Source organism: Phocoena phocoena, chromosome 10 (assembly GCF_963924675.1).
Source record: "Phocoena phocoena chromosome 10, mPhoPho1.1, whole genome shotgun sequence".
Lineage (NCBI taxonomy): Eukaryota > Metazoa > Chordata > Mammalia > Artiodactyla > Phocoenidae > Phocoena > Phocoena phocoena.
The window spans coordinates 102,726,737-102,747,888 of record NC_089228.1 but is presented as its reverse complement, the minus strand read 5'-3'; the positions used below and the strand labels follow the sequence as shown (position 1 = coordinate 102,747,888).

Genomic DNA, 21,152 nt, shown 5'->3' with positions numbered 1-21,152 from the left:
CCCACTACCAAAAACCTACGTAAATTCTCAAAGCTGGTTTCACATCGTTTGTTTTTCATCAGGGCTCTAGTGAAGTATAATTATCATAACTGGTATTTTAGCACTGAAAAAAGGCACAGCGAGGTCTACTTAGTTCAGGAATTGGAAAGCAGAAATAGCAGCACATCCCTTCCTTGGAAACGTTTAGCTTTGATGTGATGGCCATCACAGCTTTGCTTTTTTGGACAGGAAGCTCACGACGGCGTTCATGCACTCATCTGACAGCCACCTCTCCCGCAGGATGTTGCTTTCTTCAGCATTAACCGCGTGCAACTTTTCTTTCTCCGTATTTCTGATGACCTGTTTTGAAATTCTCATGGCCTGAAAAAACAAAACCAACAGTGAGGTTAAGAGGAGTGAGATTATTCTAGAATTCTGATGCTTGTTTCTCTGTCGTTCATTTGATCCTGTGACACCTTAAGAAATATGTGTAGATAAGACACTGCTCCTCAAACGTTCGTGTGTGCACACATCCTCCCAGCAGGTGTGGGGCAGGGCTTGTAATCACACATTTCTAAGAAGCTGTAGATAGAAACCAAAGCTTCTGGCTCCAGGACATTTTGAGCAGTGAGAACATGAGAAAATCAGTCACCAGCTATCACATATAAAAACGAAGGTGCTGTGTGGTCAGAATCTCCTCAAAGTTAACCTGTCTGGCTGCTCACCTGGATTCAAGGATGAAAGTGCTGGCAAAGGTTGCCTATCAACCTCCTCAAAGTGGTGCCCAGAGAGAACCGCCCCTCGGTCTCCACAGCAATGGAATGCCTATTTGATAAGTTTCGTAAAAATCACTATTTCTAACGTTATTATGCTTGCTTTTAATCTCAGATTCAGATGTGCTCAGAGCCAGCTGTCTTGTTTTTAAAATTGCTTATTCTCTTAAGGCAAACAGATGATTTCCATGGTTCTTACAAGCAAAACAAAACAAACAAGAAAACGAATACTAACATTTGGGGGGAGCTTTGAATATGCTTTCAGCCTGACCCAAACTTCTTTCTGAAAAGTGCTGTCAGGAAAAACTTCAGTAACAAGTCCTTGGGTACATGCTTCCCGGGCTGTTAACTTCTTCCCAAAAACGAGCATCTCTGTTGCCTGCAATGAAAAGCGGGATTGAGACGTTAACGCAGTGAAACAAGGCTCAGCTAACCTCAGAATGAACTGCTTTCAGTAGACACAGGGACATCTCCTTCTGGCCTCTGAGGCTGCCAGTATTTCTCATTAAGGGAGAAACTGATGGCGCCACAGGCAATGGTTTGCCAACTTTGTGCTGAGACCATTGGGCTTTCTGGACCGTTTGCAGAGGTTGCTGCTTCTGTGTTTGTCTACGATGCGGAGCAAAAAGAGCCGGGAGCCTGGGGCAGAAAGGCTGTGAGGCAGGTGTTGATTCTACGACACACAGCAGCAACGAGCTCCTGTTTTATACACTATAAACAATTATAAAACAAAAAGAAAATCACCATCATAGGAAATGCCAACCAACATTCAGGCACACCAACTGTCCAAATTCCCTCCCCCGGGGACCTCCCTGGTGGTCCAGTGGGTAAGACTCCACGCTCCCAATGCAGGGGGTCTGGGTTTGATCCCTGGTTGGGGAACTAGATCCCGCCCGCCTCAATTAAGAGCCTGCGTGCTGCAGCTAAAGATCCCACGTGCTGCAACTGAGATGCGGCGCAGCCCAAAGAAATAAATAAATATTTTTTAAAAATTCCTTTCCCTGGAAATTCACACAGTGGTCTGGCTCTGACAGTTTTCTTTACCTGCCCAGGTACTCCAATGAGCTCCACTTAACTGAAGGAAAGTGAGGGAGACTGATGCTCAGTTTCTAACAATACTGGGGGCACCAAGTGGGTATCCTTTCCCATGTTTGCAATTTCTCTTCCAGAAAAGGAAAGACGGTTTCAGAGTCAAATGTTCTAAGCCTTAGGGTTGGGTCTGCCCAAATTTTCAAAGTTCAAAGCTGTATAAGAATTCAGGGCACGTGACTGAAGAAAGAGACTTAAAAAGGGAATTCCTTGGTGGCCTAATGGTTAGGATTTCAGGCTCTCACTGCCGTGGCTGGGGTCGTTCAATCCCCAGTCGGGGAACTGAGATCCTGCAAGCCGCATGGCATGTCCAGAAACAAAAGAAAAGAGATTTTAAAAATATACATCTTTTTCAGAAATGAAATTGAGCTATTTGTAATGAGATGGATAGACCTAGAGTCTGTCATACAGAGTGAAGTAAGTCAGAAAGAAAAAGACAAATACCGTATGCTAACACATATATATGGAATTTAAGGAAAAAAAATGTCATGAAGAACCTAGGGGTAAGACAGGAATAAAGACGCAGACCTACTGGAGAACGGACTTGAGGATATGGGGAGGGGGAAGGGTGAGTTTTGACAGGGCGAGAGAGAGTCATGGACATATACACACTAACAAACGTAGTAAGGTAGATAGCTAGGGGGAAGCAGCCGCAAGGCACAGGGATATTAGCTCGGTGCTTTGTGACAGCCTGGAGGGGTGGGATGGGGAGAGTGGGAGGGAGGGAGACGCAAGAGGGAAGACATATGGGAACATATGTATATGTATAGCTGATTCACTTTGTTATAAAGCAGAAACTAACACACCATTGTAAAGCAATTATACCCCAATAAAGATGTTTAAAAAAAAAAATATATACATCTTTTTCAATGAAAACCTAATAGCAACGAACAGAGGCTCAATTCCCACTCCCCCCCCTTTCAGATCCCGAAGGATGTTTGCTAAGCCTCTCCCTACCCCCGGCTCTCGGTCTTGTCATGATCCCCTTGGGGTCCTGCCCACCAAGGGTGGGCACCTAGGTTTCCGTAACTGCAGGGACAGACCTGAGCAGCCACTGGGCCCCTTGGAGCCTTGCTGCCCTGTGGGACAGTCTGGAGGAAAGGCTGTGGGGGCCGGGAACGGCGCTGGGAGCACGGGGCACCCAGCTGAGAGTCACCCCCAGTTTGGGGACAGAGCGTCTAAATTTCCCTGCGGACCAGACGCTTCCCACAGCCTGGTTCCTCTATGTTTAAAACTCTTGGAGTTGGGGAGCAAATAATTCGCTTCCGTCTGCTGCCTCTACTATAGAGGGAAAGAACAGAGAGTGTGGGGTTACTTCTGGAATGGAGATGACATGACGTTTCATTTTAAGGTTTCCAAAAATTACCTTGCTTGGGCCCATCATCTTCGGAAAAGTGTAAGAGGAGCACCCTTCTGGACTCTGGCCTAGGTGACTGAATGGAGTATGAAATGTTGCCTTTTTGAAGAGAGAGAAAAAAAAAAAAGAAAATCATCTTTTCACATGTGATTTCAAAAAAATCACTGCTTGTTTCTACCCTCCTTACAATACTTAACTGCAGAACTTTAAAATGATGGTTACTGTACTATTAGACAGGCAGCCCTCCTTTGATCGTGCTTTGCTTTATTGTGCTTCGCAGATACCACATTTTAATTTTTTTTTTACAAATGGAAGGTTTGGGGCAACCCTAAGTCGAGCAAGCCTGCTGGTGCCATTTTCCCAACAGCGTTATTTTTAAATTAAAGCTGTTTTAAAATGTCTGATTGTTTTCTTAGACATAATGCTATTGCATGCTTAACAGACTACAGTATAATGTAAACATAACATTTACATGTACTGGGAAACCAAAAAAGTCCCGTGACTCACTTTATTGTGATATCTGCTTTACTGCGGTGGTCTGGAACCAAACCCACAATCTCTCTGAGGTCTGCCTGTATACAAAATCCACTCTTAACGTATGCGGTTTGATGAGTTTTAAACAAATGTATACAGTTATGTAGCCACTACCATGACCAAGATATAGAATAGTTCTATCACCCCCCCACGCCAAAGTTTCCTCACGCCGCTTCTGCAGTCAGTCTGTCTCTCACCCTCAAGCAACCACTGATGTTTTGTTCCTACAGTTTTGCCCTTTCTAGAATGCATATAAATGGAATCATACGTTCTGTAGCCTCTTCTCCTTTCGTGGGCTTCTGTCCTTAGCAGCAGGCTTGAGTCACCACGCTGTTACTGCACATATTAAGGTCTGTTCCTGCTTATTTCTGAGAAGTATTCCATTGTACGGATGTGTCATAATTCGCTTATCCATTCACCAGCTGGAGCCACTGTGGTATTTCCGGTATTCCGGATATTATGAATAAGGTTATGATGAAGGTGTATGTTCAACTCTCTTGGGTAAATGCCCAGGCATGCAATTGCTGGGCTGTGTGGTTCACGTGTGGTGTAACTTTCTGAGACGTTGCCAGACTATTTTCCGAGGTGCAGCAGGGAGTTCCAACCACTCCCCGTTCTCCTTAAACCTGTCGTTATCCTTAGTCTTTTCAATTTTACCCACTCTAGTAGGTGTGTTGTGGTGTCTCGGTGTGGGTTTTTTTTTTTTTTTTTTTTTTTTTGCGGTACGCGGGCCTCTCACTGCTGTGGCCTCTCCCGTTGCAGAGCACAGGCTCCGGACGTGCAGGCTCAGCGGCCATGGCTCACGGGCCCAGCCGCTCCGCGGCATGTGGCATCTTCCGGGACTGGGGCACGAACCCGTGTCCCCCGCATCGGCAGGTGGACTCTCAACCACTGTGCCACCAGGGAAGCCCTTGGTGTGGTTTTAATCTGCTGTTCCCTAATGACTAATGATGTTGAGCATCTTTTCATGTGTTTATTAGCCATTTGCATACCTTCTTTGGTGAAGTAGCTTGCAATACTTTGCCCACTATTTTTAAGTTGGATTGGTTGTCTATTTTTTAAAAATTAATTAATTTATGGCTGCATTGGGTCTTCATTGCCGCACATGGGCTTTCTCTAGTTGCAGCGAGCGGAGGTTACTCTTCTTTGCAATGTGCGGGCTTCTCATTGCCGTGGCTTCCCTTGTTGTGGAGCATGGGCTCTAGGCACACGGGCTTCAGTAGTTGTGGCATGAGGGCTCAGTAGTTGTGGCTCGCGGGCTCTAGAGCGCAGGCTCAGTAGTTGTGGCGCACGGGCTTAGTTGCTCCTCGGCATGTGGGATCTTCCCAGACCACGGCTCGAACCCATGTCCCCTGCATCGGCAGGCAGATTCTTAACCCCTGCACCACCAGGGAAGTCCCTACAAGTCCTTTTCTTTTTGTTTTTTTTTTTTTTGGTGGTACACGGACCTCTCACTCTTGTGTCCTCTTCCGTTGTGGAGCACAGGCTCCGGACACGCAGGCTCAGCGACCACGGCTCACGGGCCCAGCCGCTCCGCGGCACGTGGGATCCTCCCGGACTGGGGCACGAACCCGCGTCCCCTGCATTGGCAGGTGGACTCCCAACCACTGCGCCACCAGGGAAGCCCCAAGTCCTTTTCTTAATGGTGTCTTTCTCACGTGGTTTTTAAGAGCCATTTATACTTTCTTTTCTGTGAGCTATTTATTCCTCTCTGTCGTGTATTTTTATATTAATTTGTTGATCCATCACTTTATAGACACATTTTAAAAAATATATTAGAAAGGTTAGCCTCTATTGTGAGTTGAAAAATTACTTCTTCAATCTGCCATTTGTCTTGATTTTGCCCCAGAGGTTTTTTGATTGGCTTTAAATACCAGAAACTACTTTAATATTGGTTATTTAGACTACAGAGTCATTTGTAGTTTTTTTCTAGATGTCAGAAATAGTTTTGTGTGTTTCTTGATGAATGAAAAGTTCTTATGAAAGGAAATTAACTTATACTCAACAATTCCGTAAACAGCATATTTAGACTTCATTTCCCATAATCAGGTATCGCGGGGTTTTTTTTTAATGAATATTGCTAGAAGATATAAACATATAACGTACAAAGCATACAAATCAAAATAATAAAAGTAATAAAGTAAACAGTTATTAATGTCACCTGGCTTCTCTTTTCCCCCCTAAAAGAAAGCGTATTGGAGAAAATGTGCTGAGAAGTCACAGCCTAAGGAACATGACCAGAAAACTGAAAGAAGCAGCCGACCTTGGTAAGAGCCACAAACAGGTGCGTGGAAAGCTGATAACAAGCAGCATTTAATTCACTTATAAACATTATTATAAGCAATGGAGCAGCAGATGTAGTTAAGGGTTAGATGCTGGCGTCAGGCTGCCTGGTGACCCTGGAGCTTCTTAACTTCTCTGTGCCACGGTTTTCTCATCTGTAAAATGGGATGAGAGCACCTGCCTCGCAGGGCAGTTACTGAACACATAAAACATGCATCAGCAGAGTGCCTCCTAGATACTGAGCGCTCAAAGATCTATTACTGTTATGGTTTCTGCCTTTTTATTAACTCAAAGAGGAAATGTACTGTTTGCTGACAGAGAAGCTAATAGGCAGAGGCACTACTTATTGCCCATAATAAAGAATAACTTGGTTATATGGGTTAAATGTTAACCCACATTAATATGGTATCTATTCATGAAGCCAGGAATGAGAAACCCTGTAAAACGAATTCCTCTCCACAGCTTCTTTCTTCTGTGTCTTTGCCTGATTTTAAATTGAACCTTGGTTTAATTCAGTTGGGTGAACTCTCAGCAGTGGTCACTATTTGTCAAATATTTTACTTTGGGCCCAATCTTTTAGCACACATAATATATACGCATTTCCCTCTGGTTTCAATTTTAATTCAAATTGTATCGTAAGATGGGAGTCCTAGAAATCTTTAAAAAGATGATGTACATGACAATCATTTGGAATCCAGTGGGAGAATCGGGACAAGATTCAAATATGATGATACTGGCCTCCAAGTACTGAAGGATGAGACCCCCAAGTTCAGGTCAGGAACTCCTGATCCCACCCTGCTCAAAGCAGGTCAATTAATTGGTCATTTAACACACAGAATGTGACCGAAGACTCTTAATTTCTGCCTTTGAGCAGAGACTTCCACCTACAAAGGTTAGGTAGCCTAGCGTCTAGACTTCCATTTGCTATTTTTATGGGAAAATTATTAGTAAAAATTAGATCCGACAATATGCCCAACCTCATTGAAAGGAATCCAGTAAAAGGTGAGCCACAGAGTTAAGGACCCTCATATACGGCCCCATCAGTGGAGAAAACACCTCCAAACAAAGCCAGGAATCTCTTCAGCGGTAAAAACCAAGTGTTCCCGGCAAGGCTGTCTGTACATTAGCAAATTGTACTGCCACAAAAGCAAAAGTCACTCCAAGAATCTGATAACCCTAAGAGGTGGTTATTAGTTCTACAGTAAACGTTCTAAGACAAACATTCATCACATTTTTGTTTATAAGGATAAAAACTGGAAATATTCTAGGGTTCCAGTGTCAGGGACTGGTTAAATTAGATAAGTTAAATAACCCAAATGTTAGCACTGCTTATCTGAGTGGTGAGATAAGGAGTGACTTTTAAATTAACTCTTTTCTTTGTACTTCTCCATATTTTCCAAAATTTTATTTTCTACTATGACATATATTATGACCGTAGTAGGAAGAAAAATTAAAATCTATATAATTCAATGGTGAACACGACTTCTCTGAGCTTTGGTTTTCTTATCTGCAAAGGAGGGAGTGAAAGTAGAATAACGCCTGAAAGTTCTTCCTTATTCTGGATTTATAAATTCCAGGATTCATTTACTTGGGAAAACTGATCAAATAACTCACTTGCATAACCTCCAAAGCAGCTATTTTTTGCCCCCTGCTAACAAGCTTTGAAGGTTCCTGACTATTTTAGAGTAAAAATGAACAAGTGTTGTGTAACGGGATTAGAGCACAGAGCCAAAAGAGCTGGGGCAAAAATGCTCACAACAATATTCGTGTTTAGGAAAACCCAAGTTAATAGTAAAGGAAAAAAAAAAGCGTCATATTAGACTAATTCTTTGGGAAAAATTTAAATTCGGTCCATTCTACCATAAACCATATGTAATCTGTTTACTACTAGCAACAATAAAGGAGGATTCAGAGGATCTCTTTTTAACTTGTATAACTTCATACATTTCTGGGAGCTGACTTACCCTGTCGGTCGCATACACGATATCAAATAGCCCGAGAATGGTGACGGAGATTCCTACAGCTGGTCCATTTACCACTGCAACCAGAGGCTTCGGAAAATCTATAAAACAGTCGACAAAATCCCTACAGACGTGGAAATATAAAAGCATGTTTAAATATGCCAAAGTAGCATCACTGAAGTATGCAGGTGAGACAGGGTGAGTCTGGAACGTGCTTTTCTGGCCAGGCTGGTGAATTTCCCATCGCCCAGCAGTGCCTCTCTGCCCTGCCACCTCCCCGGCCTCTCGCACCAGGTTCCTCCCATCTGAACGGCACTTGAGGGAAACTCGCAGAGTCCCACAGGTCAGCCTTGGTTCAAATCTTGTGTTCTAGGCATTCGGTCAGGGACGGAAGCCAGCTGTAGACTCAGAGGCGAGGGTGGCTGCCAGCACGTGCTGCAGTATCACAGCTCAGTGGGCACCAGAGACGCAGCAGGGACTAACGAGGCGGGAGGAGATGCCTTCACGCCCTCTGCGTCTTCCCAGACCATTTCAAGTCTCCTATTAGCAGCGATCATGGCAGTCACGCCTTCCTCTGGCCAGAGGAGAAGTTGCTAAACTCCTCTGCCTCAATATGGGAGAACTTAATTGGTAGCGGTAGTTGACTTGTATGCTTTCCAATCAAATGTGGTGTAGGGAGGCCAGGAGAACGGGTAACAGAAGTTACAGTGATGGAGCAAATGCCCCCTGCTGATAGAAGCTTGGAGAAATATGCTTGCCTAAAGTCACAGCCGATTACACGGAACCTAAGAAGTATTTATTTTACTTTGGCGCAGCTGAAGACCCCACACCGATAAGGATAAGCCCCCCGGGATGAGACAGACGTGCTCTCACCTCAGTAAAACGGCCCCGCTTCTGGCTTTCTCCTCCACTCCACCAGGGGGAATATCCGTGAAGTTGGTCAGATCATTCCCACTACAATAATAGTCCCCATTGCCTGTCAACAAAATCCATGGATCCAGCACTCACTCACTCTGCAGTAGTCACTGGGCATCTTGTATGTGCCAGGCTCTGTACCAAGCTCTGGAAATACACTGGTGGACCAGCTGGGGTCCTGCCCTAATTGACAGACCAGGGAGTCAGCTGGACCTTGATTTAAAGACACATGAATAACTAGGCAATGCAACTATGATGATGCAAACGGACACGAGGACAGGAGAGCAGGCAATGGGGCTCTGCTCTCACCTGGGGGTTCAGGGAGGGACTTTGCTAAGGCGGGAATGACTGGACTGAGATCTGAAGGACACGGGCAGGGGTAGATGGAAAGAGGGTGGGGGGAATACTCTCCAGCGGTGACAACATGTGCAAAGGCTCTGGGGAGGGGGGAACCCAGCGTAGCGTGGGCTGAGAGAAACAGATGCCTTTAATTTTCTTTTTTCAGTTCAGACAGATAAATTAGAAAACAGAATTTAGGAAATCTATATAACATGAATTAGAGAGGCAAGTCTAATTGATATAATTGTAACTCTATACCTTAAAAATCAAGAATGAACTTTTAATTAAAAAAAATTTTTTTTATTTAAAATATTTTTTCATTACTATTATTTTTTTGGCTGGACCGTGTGGCATGTGGGATCTTAGTTCCCCGACCAGGGATCGAACCGGTGCCCCCTGCGCTGGGGACACGGAATCTTAGCCACTGGACCACCAGGGAAGTCCCTGAACTTACTTTTTAAGTGTTCCTGGATGATATAAAATATTGGCCATTTTTGATTCTTAATCTTCAAGGCAGAGATTTCAATACATAGCTAATATACACGAAATTTTAATAGATTCTAAAAAAAGTAAAACCAATCATTTCTGATTATAATACAATAAACTAGGAATTGATAACAGAAATGGAAAACCCAAAAAAAAAAAAAATCCTTTCTGGAAATGAAAGGACCTACTGTTACAACGTTTAGATCAAACAGGAACTAGAAAACGAACGTGAAGGATATACAGAAAATCACTACAGGAAAAGTGCTATTTATCAAAACCTAACCTTTCGGTTTCCTCCCCTGTAAGATACGAGTAATAATAGGGCCTAATCTCACGGGGTTGTTGCAAGAAAGCTTAGAAAAGTGAAGAATCAAAATGCTATCAGATGAATTAAAACGCTTAGACCCGTGTCAGCAAACAGGAAGTACGATAAAAACGTTAGCCGTTATTACCATCATTAAGAAACCCAGCAACTTCACTTCTAAGAATATAGCCTTTGGATTTTGCACATTCACTGCAAGACATATGTCCAAGGATACCCTTGCAGCATGATTTTAATAGCAAAAGACTAAGTACGGTCTACCCATTCGTCAATACAGGAATGATAAAATAAATGATGGAATCCCAAAACTTTCGGACTTTGTAGTCCTGCAGAGAAAAACTTAGATGTATACGTGCTGACAGAGAACCATTTTTCGGGATATGCTGTTAGGAGAAGGTGGGTACAGTATGTATGTACTATATGCTTCCTTTTCTGTTTACAAGAGGCGGAGTACACACGTAGGCAGTTTCTGGAAGTCTCAAGAAAAGCTGAGTTTTTCTAGGAAGCAAGACTGGGGTTCCAAGGAGAGTGAGATTCAGTTTTGTTATATGCCATTTCACAATCTTTGGATTTTCTAAAAAACCATGTGCCTGTATTATACTTTTAGTTAAAAATTTTTTTATGTATATGTATAGCTGATTGACTTCGTTATAGAACAGAAACGAACACACCATTGTAAAGCAATTATACTCCAATAAAGATGTTAAAAAATTTTTTTTAATTAAAAAACCAGAAAACATTCTTCTCCTGTATCAAGCCAACGCCACCTCTAGACTGATTTTGTTGCCTCCGTTCTCCGAGGTGTATTTGTGAAATACAAGGGCCATGCTCAACTCTTCCCTTTCCTTCACCCCCCCTCATCAGCTGTTAGGTATCTCTCTTTCTCCTCATCTCCCTTTTTTTACTGAAAGATCTCTGATATCTCTATATAATATTATATATTTTACAAATTTTAATGAAAATTAAAAGAAAATAAAATCACTCTGGGAATTCCCTGGTGGTCTAGTGGTTAGGACTCCGCACTTTCACTGCCAAGGGTGCAGGTTCAATCCCTAGTTGGGGAACTAAGATCCCGCAAGCTGCATGGCGTGGCCAAAAAAGAAAATAAATAAAATAAAATAAAATCAGTCCTGCTTCCACTGCGTCAACAAACGGTAACAGCTCCCGTCTCCCAAGTACCTGCTGTGAGCCCTGCCCTGCACTGTCTCGTGCCACCACCTCGACCATTCTGTGGGGTTAGGAAGATACTGTCTTCTCCATTCAGGAAGCAGAGGTCGCCCACAGGTAGTGAGGAATGAAGCCCGGATTTAAACACCAGTTGATCCGAGTCCTGACCCTCAGCTTGTACCACTACACGCAGTGCCCCTTCCAGGTTCCGTGACTTCCATTCTCTGAGTTCTCATCAGCCCAGGCCCAGAAGCATCCATCATATTTTCCACTTATTATCACAGTGTTGATATAATTGCTAATGCTTTTTATTATATCTTAAACATTTGCTATACTGTCGGTTTCTAGAGTTGTAATTTTTAATACTTGTACAGTATATAGTCTACTGGATGTTCTATAATGTGCTTTATTATTCTGTCACGCAGAATATTTACAATGTTTTAACATCTTCACAATTATAAGTAATGCTGCAAAGATTATCTTTCTTGCGTGAGACCTTTCCTTTTTCTTGGATAATTTCCCTAAAATAAATTCCCATAAGTGGGATCCCTGTATCAAAGTATATGAACATTTTACATACTGTCAAATGCCCTTTCCTTAGCTACTTACACTTTTTATAGCCATCACGCTGCTGTCGGCAAGGGAGTAGAGGCATTTATTCTACCATAACCTTGTCAAAATTGGGTATAACATGAAATTTTGCTAATTCAGGTAAGTATAAAGTGGTATCTCATCATTTTGATTTCTGTTTATTAACCTGGTTGCATTTTCCTTGTTTCTTTTATGCCTGTACTTTCTCACATAAACTATCTGTTCATTTTACTCACCTGTTTATCTAATAGGTCTTAGCACTTTTCTTACCAATTTGTATCTGCTTTTTACGTGATAAAGATATCAATCCTGTGTCTATCGTATTTTTTATGTATTTAAGAATTAGAGTATCTTAGCACTAGGAAATATATTAGAGCCTATTTACTCAATTTCCTACTTAGATGAAAATCCCCCCAAATAGAAATTTAACTAGAAATCTCAGAAAATGTCTCACCTGTTAAAACAGTTATGGCTGAATCATCCTTGCCTGCGGCCTCAAGTGCAAGCATGATGTCGTGATACATCTGTGTGAAAGGGGGAAGACGAGGAAAAGAAAAAACTCTGAAAATGGTAACCATCCCCCAGGGGCTTCACTAAACATCAGTCTGCAAAGCCCACCCTCTGCAAAGTGCCAAACACTTACGCTGGCTGTATTTATAGAGCCAGAACGAAAGACTGAAAAGGACTTCCATTCCTTCTACGATTACGTGGTGCGTATTCTGTACCAAGTGCTATGTAGAAGATGCTGGGGAACATATCCACGTTTTTCCCCCAAAATGAACAAGTAAGACACAGTCCTTGAGCTTTTGGAATTAATAGACGGGGAGGGACAGCTCTAAAATGGGTGGAAAGTACAAAGCAGCAGAAAGCTCAGAGGAGCTGCCGGTTCTTTTCTAGGGTGGGTAGGACGGGGCGGGGAGCAGAGAAAGATTTCCAGGAAGCAGTTTTTTATTTGGGACGTCAAGACAGCATGAGTGTGGCAGGCAGCCTGGGAGTGTTATGGAGGGTGAAAGGCTGGACTCCGTCAAGAACAGTGGGCCCAATATTTCAAATCAGCAACGTCTCTGAATCTTGGACGTGTAGCTGTCATAGCTTTCAAGGCATTTAAAACAGGTGCAGTTTCTACCTTAGATGAGGGAGAGAATGGTGAAGAGCGCTGACGTTTACAGATACACATCCTTTACTGAAAAAACAGACGCGTGGACTTTACATAATGTATGAATGGAGGTGAAATCATTTCTACTGAGGGAGGGAATGAGGAAGTAGTTCCATTATGACTACCAGGATGATGATGAAGCATGACAGGGTATCTGGGAAGAGCCAGGCTTAAGGGATGGATAGATCATGGCTTCAACTTAGATCTTCCTGGTTATTAGTCATGTGAGTTGGAGCAAATAAGTACTTAACCTAATTATTTTATTGTTAGGTAGCAATAGTGGTCGGCTCCTTGTGGGAATTAAACCTCTGTGTGGAAAGTACTGACACACACGCGCCACTCTGTAAAGAGTAGTTATTACTATCATGGATATATAAAAATGAGTCAGTGGGCTTCCGTGGTGGCGCAGTGGTTGAGAGTCCGCCTGCCGATGCAGGGGACACGGGTTCGTGCCCCGGTCCGGGAAGATCCCACATGCCGCGGAGCGGCTGGGCCCGTGATCCATGGCCGCTGAGCCTGCGCGTCCGGAGTCTGTGCTCCGCAACGGGAGAGGCCACAACAGTGAGAGGCCCGCGTACCGCAAAAAAAAAAAAAAAAAAGGAGTCAGGAGAAAAGGAAAATGTTTTGAGACTCGAATGCTTTGTTAACTGCATAGTGCATATCCAACTTCATGGAATCCTTATTTAAGGCTATTTTAAGGTAGTGTGCTTTTCCTACTACAATAGAGGTGATATGTCCAATGAAAAGGGGTTACAGCCCTTTTGAATTTTACTCCCAGTTCAGCACCAAGTATCCAATTAATTCTCTACTTTTTTTGTCAAGGGGAAAGGGCTGAAGTGGCTATTTTTTCCTTAAACTTCGGTTTATTTTTTTTTAAATGATACATATGTTTGTTTCGGGTGTATAACATAATGATTTAATATTTGTATACATTGTAAAATGACTGCAATCAGCCAATGTCCATCACCACACATTGTTACAATGTTTTTTCCTTGTGATAAGAAATTTTAAGATTGTCTTAGCAACTTTTAGACATGGAAAACAGTATTATAGTCACTGTGCTGTACAGTATATCCCTGTGACATTTTCATTTTATAACTGGAAGTTTGTACATTTTGACCCCCTTCACCCCACACCTCTGACAACCACCAATCTGCTGTTCTCTGTATTTGTAAGTGAGATCATACGGTATTTGCCTTTCTCTAAGCTATTTCGCTTAGCATAATGCCCTCAAGGCCATCCACGTTGTCACAAATGGCAAGATTTCACAATTTTTTATGGCTGAACAGTATTCCACCGTGTATATGTACCATGTTTTCTTTGTCCATCATCCACTGATGGATGCTTAGGTTGCGGAAGGGGTTATTTCTATTATTCTAGTTCAATGACCGATTCAAAGACTAACAGTGCCCTCGTGAAGCAGCTCATTTCAAGCAGAGCTGGGTTATGATCTATTTAAGTTCTTCTCTCCTTTTTCCCTCTACTTGTACAAAATAAAGCTCCATGCAAGTAGATTAGTACTCACTCTCAAGTCTAAGTGACATGAAGATATGTCCAGGGAGCGTCTATGCCAACCTTAGAGAAGCCCTCTGCATCTTCTCTTACTGTGACGTGTTTCATTTATATTCACATCATTTATCTGTGTTTCCATCATCAGAAAAGTTGCAGTGCCTTCTGGGCATGCATAATCTACCCGAAGCTCACAAATTCTAAATAACGAATGTCCCACTCTGCTGTATGAAGTAGCCACAATCATTAATCTTCTGTACAAATCAAACACGAGCTCTCACAGAAACAGAAAGGATGCTGACACACTATAGTTTTTGAGTGAAACAGACCGAGGAAAGAAAAGCAGGACGGACTCTTAGGGCAGGTCGTGTTACCTGAGTGGTGAGTGCATTTTTTTTGTCGGGCCGGTTCAATGTGATGGTTGTGATGCCATCTTGGGAGGTCACCACCAGGGCGTCACTCCCTGGTTGCTTCCTGTCTGCTGCAGGTGTCACCTGGATGGAGGACTCAGACGAAGCACTCAAACTGGCCACCAAGTCCACGTAGTTATGCCTGGCGGTTTCCTGAAGAGAGATGACAATTTCAGCCCACGGTCAGTGAACAAGCATTCTGAGAAACTTCCTGGCAATGAAGAAAGAACAGAGATTCTGGTTCGGTAGAGGGGTCTCAAGATCTAGAAGGCTCATCCGTAATGGCTTAATAATCAGAAGCGACCCCTTCCTTTAGGAGCACAGCAAATGGAATAAAAGCAGAATGATAAGTAAATGTACCTTGGGCAGACTGCCAAGAGCATTCCAAGCATCCCACTTGGCCTTATTGATAAAGTCAAGCACACCTGGTTTGGGCACATTACAAGGTCCTTCAGTGGCCTGTGAAAAGGAGAGGGGCAATTATTGGTCAAACACCCATGCAAACTGGAGCCTTAAATAGTTAAGACCCGTAAGATGCATGCCAGCGTGAACGCACCTTCCCCTCCCAAGGTACATACATTTATGTGAATTTTCTTCTCCCTTTGATGCTGTTGCTAAAAATGCACAGCAAGAGAAAAAAGACTGGAGGGACAAAATATGCCATTGGCTATCAGTCCCTAAAATAAGTTATAACTGCCTGTGCATGAAAATAACGCAAGATTAGGGTTTTGGGAAAGTATTGAATACTTTTAAAAAAATCATCATCGTTCATTAGTTTTAGCGATGGTCACATTCTTCATACATGATCAAAATCTTCAAGCAAACAATCTTCAAAGGTAACTCGCCCACAAACATTTTGAACACACAGTGTATTCTGAAAGCCCATTCAAAAGAAACACCCTCCCCAACCCAGTTCCATGGCAGATATCTGATAACTGAGCAACACAGCTGCAGCTGCGTACGAGGGGGCAGGGGTGGGGTCATCAGAGCCGCTGGCCCTTAGGACACTTAACTGAAGGACACGCAAGCAGAAACCAAAAAGCAACTAAAGTTTACTTGTTTGAGGGGAGGCGCACTGAGTGTTTTGAGATGAAAAAAATACGCACTCAGTTATTTTCAGAGATGGCGATTTAAAACTCCATTTAATAACCATGCTTTTCAACTTCGTAATATAACTAGCTGAAAGAGGAAAGAAGAAAGAGGCTTTGAAAAACAAGGGCAGCAAAGGAGGCTAAGACTCTCCAAAGAGAGAGAGATAAGACTCACCTCGCAAGAGTTAGCCATCTGAGAAATTAGAGGCAACGCAGGCCGTAAGACTGCCCCCCTCCACTTCTGACACCAAGTGCGAGATTGGGGGACTCCTGAAACCACCCTCGGGTTCAATAATCTGCTAGAATGACTCACAGCATGTACTGAAAGCTGCTGTACTCTTGGTTACCGGTTATTAGGGGGAAAGGATACGGATTAAGGTCAGCAAGGGAGGATGCAGAGGGTGGAATCTGGGGAAGGTGTGTGTGACACCCCAGGCTGCCGCCAACCGGCCACTGCGGAGTCAGGACAGCGTACTCCTCCAGTCCCAGACTAATGAGTGACAACACACAGAGTACTGCCCACGAGCGAAGCTCATTCAAGCCTCAGTGTTCAGAGTTTTCACTGGGGCTCCACCACCTCCGCATGGTTAAAGTGTAATCGCAGCCCCTACTCTAAATACCACTGTTAGACTCTACAGGCAAACAAAGACACTTCTATCACGCTTGGCATTTCAAGGGCTTAGAAATTACCTCCCAGAAGCCAAGGGCGAAGTTCAGACCTCTTTGGGGGCAAAGTTAAGTTCTTTACTATACACACCAGTATGAAAGTAAGAGAGGCTCATATGCGTCACAGGAAGGGAAAAATAGAAAACACACAGGAACCCAGAGGGGCTGACTTCCCAGGACATTTTTCAGACATTGTAACTTAAAAACTTGAGTTTTAAAATTTTGTAATAAAAAATTTCAAACATATACAAAAGTAGAATACTGTCATGAACTCCCAACCTTCGTCACCCAAACTCAGTAATGCTCATTTTTGCCATACTTGCTTCATCCACCCTTTTCTTTCCTTTTTTGCTTCATTATTTGAGAGAATGCCAAACACCATACTATTTTACCCCTAGGTACTCAGTATGCATTCCTAAAAAAAAACAAAACAAAAACAAAACATTTTCTTATACAACCATGATGCCATTAAGAATAATTCCTAGGTAACACCTAATACTCAGCTCCTAATCAAATTTCCCCAATTGTCTCAAGACCACTTTTTCAGCTGATTTATTTTAATTAGTGGCCAAATAAGATCTACACCTTTGGTTGTTATATCTTTTAAGTCTCTTTTACTCTGGAGTGGTCCTGAGGAGTTACTTTTTGCCTTAATAATATTTTGAAGTCTAATATAATAAACTCCCACGTATACACTCTTGGTAGGAAAGGCAACACAATCCCTAAAAGCATTAAGGCTGCATTTTAGTACAACACACAGCACGTCTGTCTGAGGACCTATCTGCTCAAAATGCCTTTACATCGCACCTTAGGTATTTACCTGCTTATACAATGCATACAGTTTTAGCTTCACTTCATTTCCTGGATCCTTCTTCAAGAGTTTCACCTGATTCGTGGCGTTTTCAAAGTCCTTCTGGCTGGCTCTCATTGCTGGGCCACACAAGTGCAGCTGGAGTGCCGGGAAACGAGTGACCTGCAGAGGACTGCAAACAGGCAGGCTGACTGCTAATCGTTCCCAGCCCTTACACGCCAAAATGCTACGTTTCTCCAGAAATAGTTTCCCTATACTTCCCCAGCCACCTGGCTGTGAATGGTTAGTGGTTTCCAAAACTGTCCCGAGATAAGAAATCAGTACAGAAGCTAATGGCAGTCACGTAGCCTTCAAATCAAACAGAGAGAAAGCAGCCAGAAGCCGGGGAGCCGTGGAATTGTGCCACGGGCAGGAAGTCAGTAGAGGCCTGTGGGATGCAGGAGACCCGGAGTGCCGCGCGGGGTGTGAAGATGGCAGAACCCCTTGCGTACAACTGAAGTGAAAGCAAAGACCCAAAAAGTTGTTTTTAGAAGTGAAGGGGTTTTGATATAAGAATGATGTGAGCTGTGTCAGGTTGACATCTCATCTTCCTGGCTGGTAGCCGCTCGGAGCTCAGCGTCTGAGGGGTCCTGCAGGGGATGTACTGATAAGAGCAGATGAAATGACTATATGCAGAGGGGTCACTGAGACTATAAATCCCCAGAGTTTGTGAGGACCGCCCGAGAGTGTCAGTCTGGGCAAGGCTCCCCTCTGCTGATCCAAACAGCTCTCCAAGACCTTGGGGCACTAGCTCCTGCCACGGTAAAGGGGACTCTTCGATCAGCAGTGGTGAAAGCCATGTAGTGGCCACCGAAGACTCAGCCTGCCTGGCCACACCAGCAACCTGCTCCAGCATCAAGGGACTTTTACTTGGGGGCTGGCAGCTGGACATCAGCTCTTGGATGGCAAAGTCAAAACTCTTTACTGCCTTATGAAGAGGCATTATCCTGTATGCTACTGGCTTGTGAAATTATTACTATTCCCGCAGTGAACCTGGGTTAAATAAAACAGTGGCAAAGACAATCTCAGTCTCTGAGTTTAATATGCCTGCCCCACCCCCAGACAAAATAAAGATACTGAGACCAAGGGAGTAAAGTACAAAGAATTCAGTCATTTGGGCCCCAAGGTCCAGAAACAGCCTCTGCAGTTGAAACTGAGCCCCCCTAAAACCGAGTTTCCTTACCGAGTTTGTGAGTCATCCCTCTGTCCAAAACTTTATTCCCTTTCTTGTCTCCTCTGACCTCAATCCTGGGCTAACTGAGCACTAATCAACCAGAGTCAGATGACTAAAATTGCTGCTGTCAATAACATCGTTTTTGTACTAAAACTGCTATTATAGACATCATTGTTAACGTGTAGACTCAGGTTGTTTCTGCAGAGCCGGACGAGCTCACAGACCCCTGTGCCATGGACCACCTGGGCAGAGAGTTATAAACCAGAGACACGCAATGATTAATAAATGTCACAAGAGGATAATTAATTTCAGCGTCTTTGTTCTTCCCCTCAAAAAAAAAAAAAAAAAAGCCTGTAACACAAAGATCAATTTGGAGTGGACCTGAGGCTTGTCCTCCCACTGCCTTGCTTAGTGGCCTGCAATAAATCCTTACTTTGCTGCAAACTCCTGCTGTCAGAATTTGGTTCTGCCAACGCCCCCTCAGGAACATAAGCCCTCTGCTCAGTCACACAGTCACTGATCAACAAAGTATAAACTTTCATCAGGTCAATTCCTTACTCTGCTCAGCAAACATGTGTGTCCCAGCACACACACAGGAGAAAGGAGGGGAAAATGAAGATGTAAGAAATGTTCAGAGGAGGGCTTCCCTGGTGGCGCAGTGGTTGGGAGTCCGCCTGCCGATGCAGGGGACGCGGGTTCGTGCCCCGGTCCGGGAAGATCCCACATGCCGCGGAGCGGCTGGGCCCGTGAGCCGTGGCCGCTGAGCCTGCGCGTCCGGAGCCTGTGCTCCGCAACGGGAGAGGCCACAGCAGTGAGAGGTCCGCGTACCGCAAAAAAAAATAATAAAAAAAAAAAAGAAATGTTCTGAGCAGTTGCTGGCATTCCAGATAGAGAGCACTTCTTTCTTAGGGAGGTGAAAGACCTACCCGGGGGAAATCTACCTGCCTTGGATGCTAGGCTGTGAAGCCTGCTGAGAGACATACTCACCCCTAACCCAGAGATGTCTAATGAACCAGGTGCAGAGCAGAGACAGCAAGTGCTACCAGGTAACTAGCTTTTTAAGCACACACAGTAAGCAGAGGGGAGGGGAAAGCATCAATGCACAGCAGTGAGGTCACAAACAAACAACACTGTTGTTTCACAACAAATGACCCTGAGTAATAAAGTTAAAGGCATCAAAGATGATTAAAATAATAGTTACAAATAAAGCCCAAACCTAACAAATGTTATCACCTCCTCTGCAATAATGTAACTTTCAAAGAGTAGGTTCAAACCTTGAATTAGCCTCATTCAGTAAAATTAGCCTTCTATGAGTTTTACATTAAATAATTGAATCCGTTTTTTTTTTTTTTCCAAATAGGGAAAAAATTGCATCTTACATGAATTTGGCACCTGGCAAGTTACAAGCAGAAAATGAAAGGAAAACTTAAAATGTACATAAAGGGCGAAATGTGCAAGTTCTCACAAAATATGGTGCAAACTTATTTATTTTAAAATAGAGTTTTTAAAAAATTACAAAACACGACCGCTTAGTATATAAAATCGGGAAAATCATAACTCCACCCCCGAAGGCAACCGGCACGTTCCAGGGTTTTCCCCTTGCCGGTGCACAGCCCGGTTCTGGTTTCCACGTGGCCCGGCTGTGCATCCCGCCACCATCACTAGGCAGGCCGTTCTCCACTAAGCAGACGGGTCACCCCCCACCCGATCTCGGGGCGCGCTCCCACGGCGGGCACGAGCCCGCACGGCCGCTCACGCGACCCCCCCAACTCAGCAAAGCATCTCGGAGCCCGGCGGCGGGGGCGGGCGGGGACGGGCGCGACGAGACCCAGCTCGGCCGTCCTGACCCTCCGGCCCAGAGGAGGGCGAGCGGGAGAGGGACACCTGACGTCACGCTCTGCTGGAAGCCCGCAAACCCTGCTGCTACCGAGACGCGATAACAGACAGCGCGCCCCCCGCAAGCACGGCGGCGTCCGAGGGCGACCTTGGGCCCGGGCTCGGCACTTACCTGCTGAGAGCGCCCGAGCACCACAGCCGCGCCAGCCTTCCGGCCACTCCAGCCATGGCTGCTCCAGGGCGTGGGCGGGACTGAGGGCGGGGTGTGGGGGTGGGGACTGACTCCCGGACGGGGCCGGGACACCATAGGTCTGAGCGGGGCCGGGGCGGGGCGGGGCCTGAACGCGATAGGTTGGAGCGGGGCCAGGGGCGGGGCCGGAGCCCGGGGAGGGCGGACTGGGGCGGGGCCTGAAGGCGACAGGTGGCGGCGGGGCCGGGGGCGGGGCCCGAGCGGGGGGAGGGGCCGGGAGTGATAGGTTGGGTGGGGTCAGCGGCCGGGGCGGGGCCGGGGCGGGGCCGGGGGCGGGAGGCGCGTGGCTCCGCCCTAGGGCCCTGCGGGGTTGGCGGGAGCACCGGCTGACCCGGCTTTAGAAGCCGGAGGCGGGGAGGCAGCCGAGGGCGTGTGAAAGGCACGTGTTCGCTCCGCAGGGTGAGCTACTCGAAG

At 44.8% G+C, this 21,152-nt stretch overlaps 1 protein-coding gene across 1 annotated transcript; it reads right to left on the bottom strand.

Annotated features, from left to right (window-relative positions):
• Window positions 1-204: 204 nt before the first annotated feature.
• ECI2 (enoyl-CoA delta isomerase 2) lies at window positions 205-20,716 on the bottom strand. Its single transcript, XM_065885453.1, has 10 exons — window positions 20,661-20,716; window positions 17,449-17,611; window positions 15,232-15,330; window positions 14,836-15,024; window positions 12,251-12,320; window positions 8,850-8,952; window positions 7,980-8,100; window positions 3,208-3,297; window positions 988-1,131; window positions 205-360 (listed from the first exon to the last, which is right to left on the bottom strand). The coding sequence occupies exons 1-10, from the start codon at window positions 20,714-20,716 to the stop codon at window positions 205-207; spliced, it is 1,191 nt and encodes a 396-aa protein (XP_065741525.1).
• Between the last annotated feature and the right edge of the window lie 436 nt (window positions 20,717-21,152).

Coding starts and splice junctions, on each gene's coding strand:
- ECI2 (XM_065885453.1), bottom strand. CDS start 20,716: ATGGCTGGAGTGGCCGGAAGGCTGGCGCGGCTGTGGTGCTCGGGCGCT. Junction 12,321..14,835: donor AAAATGCACTCACCACTCAG/GTAACACGACCT, acceptor CCTTTCACACAG/ATGTATCACGACATCATGCT. Junction 1,132..3,207: donor AGATGATGGGCCCAAGCAAG/GTAATTTTTGGA, acceptor TTTTCATTGCAG/GCAACAGAGATGCTCGTTTT.